Source organism: Somniosus microcephalus, chromosome 12 (genome assembly GCF_052327205.1).
Source record: "Somniosus microcephalus isolate GS21.2 chromosome 12, FLI_Smic_1.0, whole genome shotgun sequence".
NCBI lineage: Eukaryota > Metazoa > Chordata > Chondrichthyes > Squaliformes > Somniosidae > Somniosus > Somniosus microcephalus.
In genome coordinates, this window is record NC_140998.1 from 68,640,718 (window position 1) to 68,656,027 (window position 15,310).

The 15,310-nt window shown below is 43.8% G+C and overlaps 1 protein-coding gene across 1 annotated transcript in view; it reads left to right on the forward strand.

Moving 5' to 3' along the window:
* The window catches only part of LOC147109264 (exocyst complex component 3-like), a 75,633-nt gene extending 61,825 nt beyond the window's left edge, over positions 1-13,808 (forward strand). The window contains exons 11-12 of the mRNA XM_086003032.1: positions 4,381-4,499; positions 10,254-13,808. Coding sequence (XP_085859158.1) covers positions 4,381-4,499; positions 10,254-10,434 — 300 coding nt within the window. The 3' untranslated portion in view covers positions 10,435-13,808. The remainder of the gene's footprint in view (positions 1-4,380; positions 4,500-10,253) is intronic.
* Positions 13,809-15,310: the final 1,502 nt, after the last annotated feature.

The following is a 15,310-nucleotide window of genomic DNA, read 5'->3' on the forward strand; positions in this document are numbered from 1 at the left end:
ATGTCGTATGTGTGTCCTGACAACAGTAGAGCCCACCTTTGCATCCTGCTTGCAGCGAGAGACGGAATTCCGGTGTGGGGCCTGAAGATTGAAGTCAATGGACGGTGGTCCGTCAGGAGTGTGAACCTTCTCCCAAACAGGTACTGATGAAATTTTCAAATTCCAAAAATGATTCCCAAGGCCTCGCGCTCGATCGGCGCATAGTTACTCTTGGCCTTGTTCAAGGTGCGTGATGCAAAGGCGATAGGTTTCTCTTCACCCGAAGGCATGATGTGGGATATGACTGCTCCCACACCATATGGTGATGCATCACATGCTAGCTGCACGGGTAGCTTTGGGTCAAAGTGTGTCAGGACCTCCGAATTCAGCAATGCTTTCTTTGCTTGGGCGAAAGCTTCGTTGCACAGTTCAGTCCATTTCCATGTTTTTCCTTGACATAGCAACTGATGTAACGGCTTCAGCAATGTTGCTAAGTCTGGAATAAACTTCCCATAGTAGTTAAGTAGCCCCAGAAATGAACGTAACTGGCTCACATTCTGGGGTGCTGGGGCCTCCACGATCGCCTTGACCTTTGGCGGCGCCTTATGCAGGCCAGTAGCATCAATCACATGCCCCAGGTACTCAACTGAAGACTGAAATAATTCACATTTGTCTTTACGAACTCTGAGTCCGTACTCTTTCAGTCATTGTAGTGTCGCATCCAAGTTCAGAAGATGATCCTCCTCATTTGTCCCAGTGACAAGGATGTCGTCCAGGTAGCACTGGACTCCTGGCAGTCCACTCAAAATCTGATCCATTGCCCTTTGGAATAGAGCAGGGGCCGACGTAATTCCAAACGGAAGGCAGCAGTACCTGTATAGCCCCTTGTGTGTCACAATTGTCAGCAGCTCCTTTGATTTGTCATCGACATGCATTTGTAGATAAGCCTGGCATAAGTCTATTTTGCTGAACTTTTGCCCTCCGGCCAGGCCCGTAAAAAGATCATCAATGAGGGGAAGAGGGTACTGTTCCACAGACAGCACCGGGTTAATAGTCACTTTAAAATCCCCGCAGATTCGAACAGATCCATCCTTTTTCAGGACAGGAACAATGGGTGTGGCCCATTTGCTCACGCTCACAGGCTCCAGGACTCCATTCTCGACTAAGGCCTCCAAGTTAGCCTCAACTTTTGGCCTAATTGCATAGGGTACAGGTCGGGCTTTGTGAAACTTCGGCTTGCTGTCAGGTTTAATGTCCAGTCTCACGCTGATCTTTTTCATGCTCCCAAGTTCACCATTGAAGAGTTCTGCATGTTTGTTTAACACTGCAGTCAGACCTGACTCCCCTTTTGACATCATGCGGACTGCAGGCCAGTCCAGCGTGATTTTCTCTAGCCACGCACGTCCCAGTAGCGATGGGTAATTTCCCTTTACCACATACAGTGGCAGTTTTGCAGTCTGTCCGTTCAATTTAACTGTCACCTCAATGACGCCTCTCATGGCCACAGGTTCGCCGGTATACGTCTTTAGCACAATGTTTGTTGGCTGAAGGGTAAGATGCTTTAGCATTTTGTTGTAGACGGTGTCTGAAACAAGGGACACAGCCGCGCCTGTGTCCACCTCCATCCGCACTGATTGTCCCTCCACCAGTGGTGACACCCAGTAGCCATTTGAACCACCTGTAACCGTCAGTATATGCACCTCTTCCTCCTCAGAGGTGTCGCTCCCCTCTGTTTTGCTTGTTCCATCATACTGCACTGAATGAACACTCTTTTTCCTCTCTTGTCCAAATACAGACATTTTGCTTCCATGCTTCCCAGCTCTGTCTGTTCTTTTTTTACCTCTACAGGCGCGTTCAATGTGACCCTTTTTGCCACAATTTCGGCATTCCAGCTCCGTACACCAGCAGTCATTAGCGTGATGGCCCGTTTTCCCACAACGGTAACATGTGCCGTTCCGCGCACCTTTAGGCTCAGACAACACCTTGTGAACTCTCCCTGTTGAACTCAACTGGTGAGCCTCCTTTTCTGCCATCTCCATGGAGACACTAACTTCAATGGCCTTTTCAAGAGTAAGGTTGTCCTCAGTAAGAAGGCGCTTCAGTGTGGCTGCATTTTGCAGACCACACACGAGTCTGTCTCTAATGGTGTCATTCAGCACCTCCTTGAACTGGCAGTGTTCCGACAACCTTTTTAAAGCAGCAATAAACATCGTCACTGATTCCCCCTCCTCTTGATTCCATTTGTGAAATCTAAATCTCTCAGCAATAACCAGAGGTTTTGGTGAAAAATGTGCTCCAAGAATTTCCACTAGTTGCTTATATGTTTTAGTTCCTGGCTTATCTGGCTACACGAGGCTGCGAAGTAAATTGAAAGTCTTCGGCCCGATTACACTCAAAAAGGTAGGCACGACCTTTTCATTTGCCACCGCATTCGCCAATACAAAATAGTCAAAACGTTCCGTATATGCGCTCCATTGCTCCACATTTTCATCAAAATCACCGATGTTTCCTAATATAGTAGCCATCTCACGTTTCAAATTAAATTTTCTGTTTACTCACTGCACCCGTAACGTACGCAGATTCATCCGCTCCTCGTTGCCACTTCTTGTGTCGGTACCTTTCTACCTAGACACAATTAAGGACTCCGAACTCAGAGATTCAAACATGAAGTGCTTTATTGGAAGGAAAGGAAGTTCTGGCAAGTTCCGAACAAAGAGAGCTAAACTTAACCGAGAGAATACCCAACCATTTATCTCCTGTGACAGCGCCACCACAGGTGGGAGGAGAACACACAATAGAACACACAATACATAAAAGTCAGGTTGTACCAGCCACCCCATGTAGCGGGCAAATTGCGCTGACATCCAAGCGCCTGCTACGAGTGGTAGGGGCAGTACTTGTACCGTGTTTTGATATAGGCAGACTGTGTGGAGCTGTACTGCACGCTCGCACAGTTCTGAAATCAGTAAAAGCACAGCACTTCAAATACATAAATCCATGCACAGAGCTCTGTTCATCGATTTTAAATGTCAGACCAAGTTTCTAAAAAGGATAGAAGAGCACCCACAGGATAGCTGGTTCTTTCCTATCTTAAAGAAACTTAAAGCTGCTCGGTAGACCACCGGAGTTCTTTTCACACTGTGTAAATGCTGCATAAGCCAAGTAGTGTGCAACCACATGGTTGTGCTGTTTTAAAGGGGCACAAGATGCGCTTTATAACTTCTGCATTATACACCATTTATTACACCATTGCTCCTTACCGCATTTGTATTTACTTATCAGATTCCATAAACTAATTCAAGTGCCTGGAGTTGCTGCTCGAATCAGAATTACTGGAAATAATGATGGCTTTAACATTTTGTAATAAAGCAATTTAAATAATTTAAACATCAGCACTGCAAGCTCTAGAAGAGGATCTTATTTTGTATTTTTTTAAGATCGTAAAACTGATTTAAGCTCGGAATAATGTGCTAATATGCAACGAAAATATTTTGCTTCCATGATCTCTCATTCTTTTATATATGGTGCTTTAGATGACTCATTTCAGTTTTATCGCTCCACTTTTCAGTTTGCTTAGTCTCTAGAATTTGCATTTTCTCATGACTTTTTTAATTTAAACTGTTTTCTCTCGGTTTTGCCTTGAACCAACTATACTCTCCGAACCTTTATTTCTTTCTTGTCTCTTCACTCTCCACCCATTTCTTCTTGTAGCTTTCCCTTCCTTTTGTTCCATGCTCTGCAGTGTTTTTAACCCCCCCCCCCCACACCACCAGTGCTATCCCCTCTTGTCTTTTACATCTCACAATTATTCTGGCCTTGCCATCGTGGTCCAGATCCTTTTGAGACTCATTTTCATGATGAAGAATGATTTGGGGCACAAAGGTAAAAGCTTTACTATCAGTTATTCTAGGTGCATCGAAATGGCTGCTACAAGCAGGCTCAGATTGATTTGTGGATGAAGAATGGGGTAAACCAGTGGTATGTGATATAGAAGGTTAAGTAAGGTTTATATGTAACAAGTCTATTTAAGGGGCAATTTATGTGGATATGTTTATTTAATCTGTCTTCTCATCTTTAAGATACTGACAGTAGTACTATTTTAATTAAAACAGCAACTTGGGAGACTTGCCATGACTTCAGAGTAAAACAGCATGTTTTGAAAATGGTTTCTTTAGGCTATAAAGCATAGTAATCAACTACCAATTACTGGTAAAACTTAGTTCTATAAATATAGTTGGTCATCATGTTGACTCAAAAATGTATAAATTACTAGCTTGTAAATGTTAGTATCATCAGTAGCTTGGTGATCGAAGGAAAATAAAAACTTGCTTATTAAATGCATCAGTACAAGTAATGGATTTTTAATTTGTAGATGTATGAAGTAAATCTTTTGTTTTCTAGGGCAGTACTGCATTGTGGCTTTTACCAGCCCCTCAACATTTATCTGATTTTATTGGTACAAGCAAAGATGAACTTGAGGCAAAACTGAACGCATTGTATCAGGACTATCCAGATATCGGGTAAATTGGTTTTGCTTAGTACTAAACCATGGATCGAGATATACTTTTAACTCTTGCTAAGGGCATTTTATGTTAATTTTTTTGTCTTTCGCTCTCCCAACATAGATTTGTGTGCTGGAAGTGCATTTTGAGAATTTGGGCATACATTTGATTCCTGGGCCTTGGATTGTCCCTCCATTAATTTTAAACCATAGAGTTTGTTTAAATTAATTATTTATTAGCAAAAATGATCATAAATAAGCACATGTAAAGAGGTAATTGTTGTGTCCGTGTATAATAAGACACAGACTGCAGGAGAACGGTACAACAGGTGTTTACTAAATGTGGCTCACACTGGAATTGATCTGTACAGATTACTACTCAGTGCTATATACAGGTGTGGTCACTGCCGGTACTGCAGTATACATGAGTTGTAAAAAATAGTTCCCCCCCTTAAAGGTATATACATTACAATTCCTCCCCTTTTAGATTAACAGTGCCATAACACTCATTTAACAATTAAATATCAAACTAATTACAATTAACACTTTTAACATGCAACATTAGCTGAAAATAGTCTATTTATATATTCAGTCTTTGGGGAGGCTTCCTGATCCTTTCTGGATAGCGCCTTTGCCAAGTGTCTTGCTCTTGGTGCGGAGGCGATTCTGGCCCCCTGTCGTCGGTTGGTTCATCAGCTTCCGATGCTACTGTTTCTGGGGTAGATGCGACCTGTACGTCGGGTTCATCACCAGGTACGTAAGGGCGAGGCATGGAGTTGACTTGTTCCTGTGACTCTAGGATCTGGTCAGCATGGCATCTCACGATGCTCTCCCCAACGTCCACTGTGTACATTAATGGGCCCTGCCATGTGCATATCGTTCCTGGCTGCCATTTTTTTGTTCGGTAGTCGCGGGCCAAGACTGGTTGCCCTACATTGAAGCTCCTTGTTGGCTTCTCATGGATGTGCTGAAATTGCTTACTCTCAACATCTCTTCGTACGTTTGGTTTGAGCAAATCCAGGCGAGATCTTAACCTTCGGTTAAAGAACATCATGGCCGGGGCCTGGTTGGTGACTGCATGTGTCGCATTCCGGTAGGCGAACAGGAAATTGTCCACCTTGTGCTGCAGCGGAATGTTGTCATTGTACATAGCCTTTATTGCCTTCTTAAAGGTTTGTACGAACATCTCAGCCAATCCATTTGTGGCTGGATGATACGGGGCGGATGTGTAATGCCTTACCCCATTCTTTTTCAAGAACCTCCGGAACTCTTCGGACACAAACTGTGGTCCGTTGTCGGAGCAAATCTGTTCTGGCAAGCCATTCCTGGCAAAAATGGTCCGTAGGACTGCAATAGTTTTCTCCGTGGTGGTGGAGGACATTTTGATGACCTCAGGCCATTTCGAGTGCGCATCCACGGCTATTAAAAACATTGAGTCCATGAATGGACCAGCAAAATCAATATGCACCCGTTGACATGGAGATGAGGGCCACTCCCATGGGTGTAGAGGGGCCTGTGGTGGTGCATTTTGGACTTTCTGGCATCCTGAGCAGCTCTTGGTCAGGTCCTCGATTTGTTTATCGATTCCCGGCCACCAAACAAGTCCTGGCTAAGCTTTTCATTTTTACCCCTCCCAGATGACCCTCATGAAGCTCATTGAGCACTCTATCCCTTAACTTGGGTGGAATTACCACTTGGGATCCACACATCAAGGTCCCCCGGCACACTGACAGCTGTTCTCTCCTTGTTGAGAATGCTGGCAACAGTGAGTCGCCATGTGCTGGCCATCCCTTCACCGTCAAATCATATACCCGAGACAGTGTCGGGTCATTTCGGGTTTCCTTTTCGATACAAGCGTTAGTTACCGGTAGGTATTCAACTATAGTCGAATGGAATATTTCGACAGGATCCACTGCTGGTGCTTCCTCCGCAGTAGGCAGTGGCAGGCGTGATAGCCCATCAGCATTTCCATGCTGTTTCGTGCCCTTATATTCAATCTCATAGTGGTGCGCCCCTAGAAAAAGTGACCATCTTTGTAGTCGTTGCGCAGTCATCACCGGAACGCCCTTCTTCGAATTAAAAATGGAGACAAGAGGCAGGTGATCAGTCAGCAAGGTGAATTTCTGCCCGTGCAGATAGTGATTGAACTTTTTCACTCCCCACACTAGGCTGAGGGCCTCCATGTCAATCTGGGCGTAGTTACGCTCGGCTGAGGTTAGTGATCGTGACACAAAAGCTATTGGCCTCTCTGAGCCGTCCGAGAATTTGTGCGACAGCACCGCTCCAATGCCGTAGGGTGACGCATCACATGCCAACCGAATTGGTAATGCTGGGTTGTAATGGGCCAATACCTCTTTCGATGTGATTAGTGTTTTGCTCTTCTGGAAAGCTCGTCTACATTCGTCACTCCACTTCCATGGCACCCCAGTTTGCAGTAGGGTGTTCAGTGGGTGTAGTATTGTAGACAAATTTGGCAAGAACTTATGGTAGTAGTTTACCAGCCCGAGGAACGACCTCAGTTGTGACACATTTTCCGGTGCTGGAGCCTTGACTACTGCCTCAATCTTCTCTGGGAACTTATGTAACCCCTCTTTATCGATAACGTGGCCACAATACGAGATCTGTTTTCTAAACAATTCGCATTTGGGGCGGTTAGATCGGAGCCCATATTCCTGCAATCTAGTGAGCACCTGTTCCAGGTTGGCAAGGTGATCACTGTCATTTTCGCCCGTGACCAGGATGTCGTCCAAATAACACTGGGTCCCTGGGATCCCTTGCAGGACTTGTTCCATTGCCCTCTGCCAAATAGCCGGAGCTGATGCTACCCCGAATACCAGCCGGTTGTATTGGTAGAGACCTTTATGGGTGTTGATTGTGAGGTATTTTTTTGATGCTTCTTCTACCTCCATTTGCAGATACGCCTGGGCCAGATCAATCTTAGTGAAGCGTTTCCCTCCAGATAGCGAGGCGAAAATATCTTCAATCCGCGGAAGTGGATATTGTACGGTGTGAAGGACCGGGTTCACTGTTACCTTAAAGTCCCCACAGATGCGAACCTTCCTTGGTTCCCCAGGCGTGCTGCTCAACGACTTTTTCATCACAGGGACGATAGGTGTAGCCCACTCGCTCCAGTCTACCTTGGACAGTACACCTGAACGTTCCAGACTCTCCAGCTCTGCTTCGACGGCTGGGCGGATCGCATAAGGTACCGGTCTGGCCTTTAAAAAGTTTGGGCTTGCATTTTCTTCAATTTTAATCATCGCTGTCATGCCTTTTAGTGTTCTGAGTCCTTGCTGGAACACTTCTTTCGCGTCAGTTAGGATCTTTGACAGTCGCCCAGGTGTGACGTCGTCATCCTTTTTGTCAGCCACAGTCAGTGCCTGTATGGAATGCCAATCCAGTTGTATTTTCCGGATCCATTCACGTCCCAGTAATGGTGGTCCTCCATCTTGCAATACATACAGGTCTAGTTTTGGTGTTTCCTTACCGTTATATATAACGGTCACCCTTATTTTTCCTTTGTGGTAGACTTTTTGCCCCGTGTACGTCTTCAAAATAATTTTTGTGTCTCTCAAGGGTATGTGTGAGAATAGCCACTCGTAGTCCTGTCGGTTTATGACTGTTAGGGCTGATCCTGTGTCCAATTCCATCTTTACCTGGACTCCTGCTATCTTGAGAGTGACCCAAATGGTTCGGTGATCCTCCGTTGTGATCACGTTATGTAGTTTCAGACAACTCAGTTCCCTGCTTTCGGAGTCGTTCTCTTTTGTTCGTCTGAACTATTCTCCGTCATCTTATGTACCTTCTTGTACTTTCCTTTGGTAGGTTTCTTATTGCTGGTTTTCTTTCCCGACCTGCAGACTCGTGCTATGTGTCCTACTTTTCCACACTGTCTGCACACTTTGTCTTTGAACCAGCAATCATTCTGGTCATGTGTTGTTCTGCCGCAGCGATAGCACTTCTCTGTTCCATATGACATTTTGTTTGTGCCATATTCTTGCGGTCTCTGTTGTATCTCTGCAGCGCCCCGTGCTGCTGCTTCATATGATACCGCAATGCTGAAAGCCTTTTCCAGCGTAAGGTCCTTTTCAGATAAAAGCCGTTTCTGGGTTCCTTCACTTTGAAGCCCACACACAAACTTGTCCCTTAAGGTATCTGCCAGTCCCGCTCCAAACTGGTAGTGTTTCGATAGTTTGCGCAGTTCTGTTAAATAATCAGCATTGCTTTCATCCTTATGCTGGTTCCATTTGTGAAACTTGAATCTTTCTGCTATCAGCAGTGGTGTGGGGTTTAAATGTTCCTGTAGTATCGTTACTATGTCTTCAAAACTCTCTTCCATTGGCTTCATTGAGGTTACTAGATTTCGTAATAAACCATACGTCTTTGCACCCATTAAATTTAACAATACCGACGCTTTCTTGTCATCTGACACATCATTTGCCTTGCAGTGCACCTCTATTCGTTTCACATATGTAGTCCAATCTTCGACTTCATTGTCAAATGCGGTGATACTGCCACTCTTCGGCATTTTGGGTGTGGTTTAAAATGGCGTCGCCCAATGACTTAAAATGGCGTCTCCCGCGCTTTCCTTCCTCCCCCGCTGCTGGTAACGCCGCTCCCGGCGGTTCTCGTGGCAATGGCGGCACCCTGTAGGTTTCGCGCGCTTCTCCTGCGCTGCTGCCAACGCCGCTCTCGGTGGTCCTCGTGGCAATGGCGGCGCCTCGCGGGTTTCTGCGCGTCTCTCTCTCCCTCTCTCCGACGCTGCTCGGCCCCTGAACACCGGCTGCGCCCTGTGCGCTCTGCCCTCTCTCTCTCTCTCCCCCTTCGACGCTGCTCGGCCCTTTGCTGTGCCGCTCGGTCGGGCTCTAGCCCGCCGCTGTCCGGGAAAGGTCTGCGCACTACCTGTTGCCAGCCCGTTTCGCTGGACCACCTCGACTGGAAAGCCAAGCCTGGCTCTCGACAGCCTCCCCCGCAATTCTCGAGTCTCTGCTGGATGACTGGACGGTTGCCCGTGGTCGACGCTCGAGTCTCTGGCCTTGACCTCCAATCCACTGATCTCCAGGAACGAATCCCCGGGAAGTGATGCAGAGTTGCAGGTAGGTTCGAACTTGTCTTGTCGCCAATGTTGTGTCCGTGTATAATAAGACACAGACTGCAGGAGAAACGGTGCAACAGATGTTTACTAAACGTGGCTCACACTGGAGCTGATCTGTACAGATTACTACTCAGTGTTATATACAGGTGTGGTCACTGCCGGTACTGCAGTATACATGAGCTGTAAAAAATAGTTTCCCCCCTTAAAGGTATATACATAACAGTAATGATTCATATTGTCTCCTCCCTATCCTCTGTTTATGACCACTACACAGATCACTTAATCTCTGCCATGTAGCCCGAACTTCCTTTGTGTCTATTCACACATGCGTTTTGGCGGCTGCTCTGAACCCGAGCCCAGTACTTCTATCTCTCTCTTTATTTTAAGCGCCTCTTTTGACTTTGTCTCCTCTCGCTCTCCCTTATCCTTACTCGTCTATGTCCCCTTTCAGCTCTCCCCATCTCAGGTATTCGCTCTACCCAATCCCTACCCCAGCTGATCACTACGCTTTAGCTTCATTATCTCCTGCTGCTGTACTAGGCTTGAATCCCCATTGAACAGTTACCCTTTGTACTTCGCTAAATGTATCTTTAGCCAAACTCTTAAAATTAATTTTGCTTGTTTGCCATAGTTTATGTACAGATTCTTCTAATATTTGCTGTTCCCTTTAATTTACAGTGAAGAACATGTTTCAGCCCTTCTTTATTTCCGTGGGATCTCAAGAGGGAGAAAGAAAAGCCGCTTAATTAAGCATTTCAACCAACTGGCGAAAGATTCAGAAGACCCAATAACAGCCCACCCTTTTCTTTTTGCAGAAATTATCACTGGACCAGTGAACTGCATTCCTTCACTTACTTGATCTTAAAGTCAAAATTATAATCCACAAACATAATGGCTGTATCTTAAATATTCAAGCATCCTTGTGCATAATGTAGTATTGTTAGAAGATATCTTCAATGTATAATGGCTATGAAAAAATTACTTGTAACAATTGTAAAGTAATACAATTCTTAAATTGACTCATTTTTAAAACTTAGAAAATCTCTTCATATTGAGGGTAAGGAAAGTACACTAAGTACATAGACAGCAGAGGAGTGTATGATAAAAGAGAATATGAAGGGATTAGGAGAGGAGTCAAAAAACAATTAGGAAGGCAAAGAAGAACTATGAAATTAAATTATCAAATCGGGTGGGATATGTGTCGGTGCAGGCTCGATGGGCCGAAATGGCCTCTATCTGCACTGTGGGGTTTCTGTGATTCTGTGATTCTGTGAATATAAAACAAAATAGTAAAATATTTTACCAGCACATCAATAAAAAAAAAATGAAGGTTGGGATGGGAATAAGGCCATTAAGGGATAGACAGGATAATACCACAGGTAATGAGCAGGAGATGGCAGAAATATTAAATCATTATTTCGCTTCGGTATTTACCAGTGAGATAGAGCAGTGGACATGACATTGGATGATGAAGAGTAATGAGATAAGTGCATTTAAAATTAAAAAAGGGGATATATTAAATAAACTAATCAAACTCAAAGAGGATAAAACCCCTGGTCTGGATGGATTGCATCCATGCATTTTAAAATAATCTAGGGAAGAGATAGCAGAGGCATTACTACACATATTTAATAATTTGTTAGAAAAATGTGTAGTGCCAGAAGATTGGTGGATAGCTATCGTAATACCTATATTTAAGAAGGGGGATAGAACAGGTCCAAGGAATTATAGACCAGTCAGCTTAACATTGGTGGTAGGAAAAATAATGGCATCTCTACAGATTACAGGAGGAAACTTGCAGAATGGGCAAATAATTGGCAAATGAAGTTCAACACAGATAAATGTGAGGTATTACATTTTGGTAGGAAGAATAGGGAGGTCACTTATTACTTGGAGGGTGCGAGTCTAGGTGGGGTAGAGGAACAAAGGGATCTCAGAGTACAAATACACAAATCACTAAAAGTTGTGACACAGGTTAGCAAGGCCATAAAAAAAAAGCAAACCAAGCACTAGGGTTTATTTCTAGAGGGATAGAATTGAAAAGTAGGGAAGTTATGCTAAACCTGTATTGAATCTTGGTTAGACCACACTTAGAGTACTGTGTGCAGTTCTGATTGCCATATTATAAAAAGGATATAGAGGCACTGGAGAGGGTGCAGAGAAGATTTACAAGGATGATACCAGAAATGCGAGGGTATCTGGAAAGGATGAATAGGCTGGGTCTCTTTCCTCTAGAGGTGACCGAATGAAAGGTTTTGATAGAGAGGATAGAGAGAGAATGTTTCCACTTGTGGGGAAGAGCAAAACTAGAGGTCATCAATATAAGATAGTCACCAAGAAATCCAATAGGGAATTCAGAAGAAACTTCTTTACCCAAGAGTGGTGAGAATGTGGAGCTCACTACCACAGGGAGTGGTTGAAGTTAATAGTATAGATGCATTTAAGGGGAGGCTAGATAAGCATATGAGGGAGAAGGGAATAGAGAGTTATGCTGATAGATTTAGATGAGGAAAGAGCGAAGGAGGCTCGAGTGGAGCATAAACGCCAGCATGGACTGGTTGGACCAAATGGACTGTTTCTGTGCTGTATATCCTATGTAATGCCCATTGCACACTTCTAAACCCCTGATTTCATCAATGTATCTAATTATTGCATTGAGAGTATCTCTATATACTGATGACGGTGTCATTTTTGGCAAAAAGCAGGATTTAAATATTTGAGACCATGAGATTCCATCAATATTGATTAAGGAATTCAGACAGGTAGCAGACAAATTAGAAAGTATCCTAGTGAAATGCAAAGCTGTTCCAGTGTCTGCAGAGAAAGAATCAAACAAAATTAAAGCCATGCACTGGTTAAGTTCTGTTATTGTACAAGTTCTCTAAGGGTTCTTGAAACTCCTCTTCCCAAAATTCAGTTGCCTCAAATCTTTTTCAGATGTTTTATTTTGAGGTGGAGTAACTACATATCCCCATTTCAAATCTATATTAATCAGGCTTTCCCTTCTGGATGCTGAAAATAAATGGGTGCCTCCTCCTTTAAGAGGAGTCATGGACCATATCTGATCCAATATTGTATATCATCAAGCCATTTACTGAGAGAAATAAGGGGCTAGCCGAGAAACAGGTACATCTGTGGCAAAACAGGTACATCTGTGGCAAAACAGGTACATCTGTGGCAAAACAGGTACATCTGTGGCAAAACAGAATCCAAGACAACATTGTAATTGGATTGATTGACCTTGGATAATTCACCTGAAGCATAACTTTGCATTTATGATTGGGAGCACAAACTTGATGAGAAGCAGTAGGAGTGAACAGGTAGAAGTGTGTTTGACCTTTTCTTTTGAAGATTACAGTTTGCTTTCACCCAACTTGAAATGGAAGTTGTGACAAAAATGAAGCACTTTTGGCTGAAATATTCTATTGTGAAGGAATAAGCCGTATAACCTATTCAGAAAAATACACCATCTTATGAAAGAATTCTGGCCTTACTAAAACATGACAAACTGGGTTTGGAAATTTAGAAACCGAACTATGAAATAGATATAAAAGCATTCTGGCTATTGAGCTAAGATAGTTGTTGACCCTGAATAAATAATCTTATTGAAACAGAAGGTGAAGGGCTCCGACAGGCTGAACTTTTGGGAACGAAACAGTGGTTCACCCTGGATAAGGTGTTTTAATTTACACTTCATAAAGAAGTACATAAGATGAGTAACATCTGCCCTCGTAAAGATGACAAAGTAAGGAACACCTGCTGTCACACCATTTTTATATGGTAAACTTAGAACACCTAGAGATGAGACAAGATTCTGTAATGCTACCAGCTGAGGTGGCAGTAAGAATTGCAGAGGTCGGCAGAAAAATTACTAGAGATAATTAGTTTGCATCAGCAGAAAACCTTAAAGGAAATACCACTGGAAAAGGGTATAAATATTGAACTCTCAAATGGGATAACAGACTTGCTTTAATCAGGCAAAGCAATTTTCAGCTTCAGAGGCGGCTCTGTAGTCTCCAACTCTTTGTACCTCAGGGATCAAAGGTATTTGATATTGGTGGATATCCTGTATAAGAACTGTAATACTGTAGTGAAGTTAAGATTTAAACGTAAAATTCTCTGTTAATAATAAGTTAGCATTTTTTCACTTTAGAATTGTCAATGTTGCGATTGACTGATTCACCAACTGTAAATTGCATGTTGGTTCTTCAATAAAGCTATATATTTTTAGAATTGTCTCAAAACTTCTGTATCAAAAACTCGTGAACTCAATCTCTGTACACTCTTTGGTGAGGAGTTGCAGAATTCTGAGGGAGTTACATAGAAACATAGAAGATAGGAGTAGGAGTAGGCCATTCGGCCCCTCGAACCTGCTCTGCCATTCAATGAGATCATGGCTGATCATCCAAACTCAGTACCCTGTCCCTGCCTTCTCCCAATATCCCTTGATCCCTTTAGCCTTAAGAAACATATCGAACTCCTTCTTGAATATATTTAATGAATTGGCCTCAACTGCCTTCTGTGGTAGTGAATTTCCCAGGTTCACCACTCTCTGGGTGAAGAAATTCCTCCTCATCTCTGTCCTAAATGGCTTACCCCTTACCTTTAGACTGTGACCCCTGGTTCTGGACTCCCCCACCATCGGGAACATCCTTCCTGCATCTAGTCTGTCTAGTCCTGTTAGAATTTTATAAGTTTCAATGAGATCCCCTCTCATTCTTCTGAACTCCAGCGAGTATAAGCCCAATCGACCCAATCTCTCCTCATACGTCATTCCTGCCATCCCAGGTATCAGTCTAGTGAATCTTTGCTGCACTCCCTCCATGGCAAGAACATCTTTCCTCAGATAAGGCGACCAAAACGGCACACAATACTCAAGGTGTGGTCTCACCAAGGCCCTGTACAACTGCAGCAAGACATCCTTGTTCCTGTACTCGAATCCTCTCGCTACGAAGGCCAACATACCATTGGCCTTCTTAACTGCCTGCTGCAGCTGCATGCTTACCTTCAGCGACTAGTGCACAAGGACACCCAAGTCTCGTTGCACTTCCCCTTCTCCCAATCTATTGCCGTTCAGATAATAATCTGCCTTCCTGTTTTTGCCACCAAAGTGGATAACCTCGCATTTATCCACATTATACTGCATCTGCCATACATCTGCCTAATCACCCAACCTGTCCAAATCATACTGGAGTTTCTCGGCATCCTCCTCACAGCACACACACCCACCCAGCTTTGTGTCGTCTGCAAACTTGGAGATATTACATCTAGTTCCCTCATCTAGATCATTAATATATATTGTGAATAGCTGGGGTCCTAGGACCGATCCCTGCGGTACCCCACTGGTCACTGCCTGCCAATCGGAAAAAGAGCCATTTATTCCAACTCTTTGCTTCCTGTCTGCCAGCCAGTTCTCTATCCAAGTCAGTACCTTGCCCCCAATCCCATGTGCTTTATCTTTACACGCTAATCTCTTATGCGGGACCTTATCGAAAGCCTTCTGAAAGTCCAAATACACCACATCCACTGGTTCTCCCTTATCTATTATACCAGTTACATTCTCAAAAAATTCCAGATTAGTCAAGCACGATTTACCTTTTGTAAATTCATGTTGACTTTGTCCGATCCTGTCACTGTTTTCCAAGTGTTCTGCTATTACAGCTTCTATAATGGACTCTAGCATTTTTCCCACTACCGATGTCAGGCTTACCGGTCTATAATTCCCCGTTTTCTCT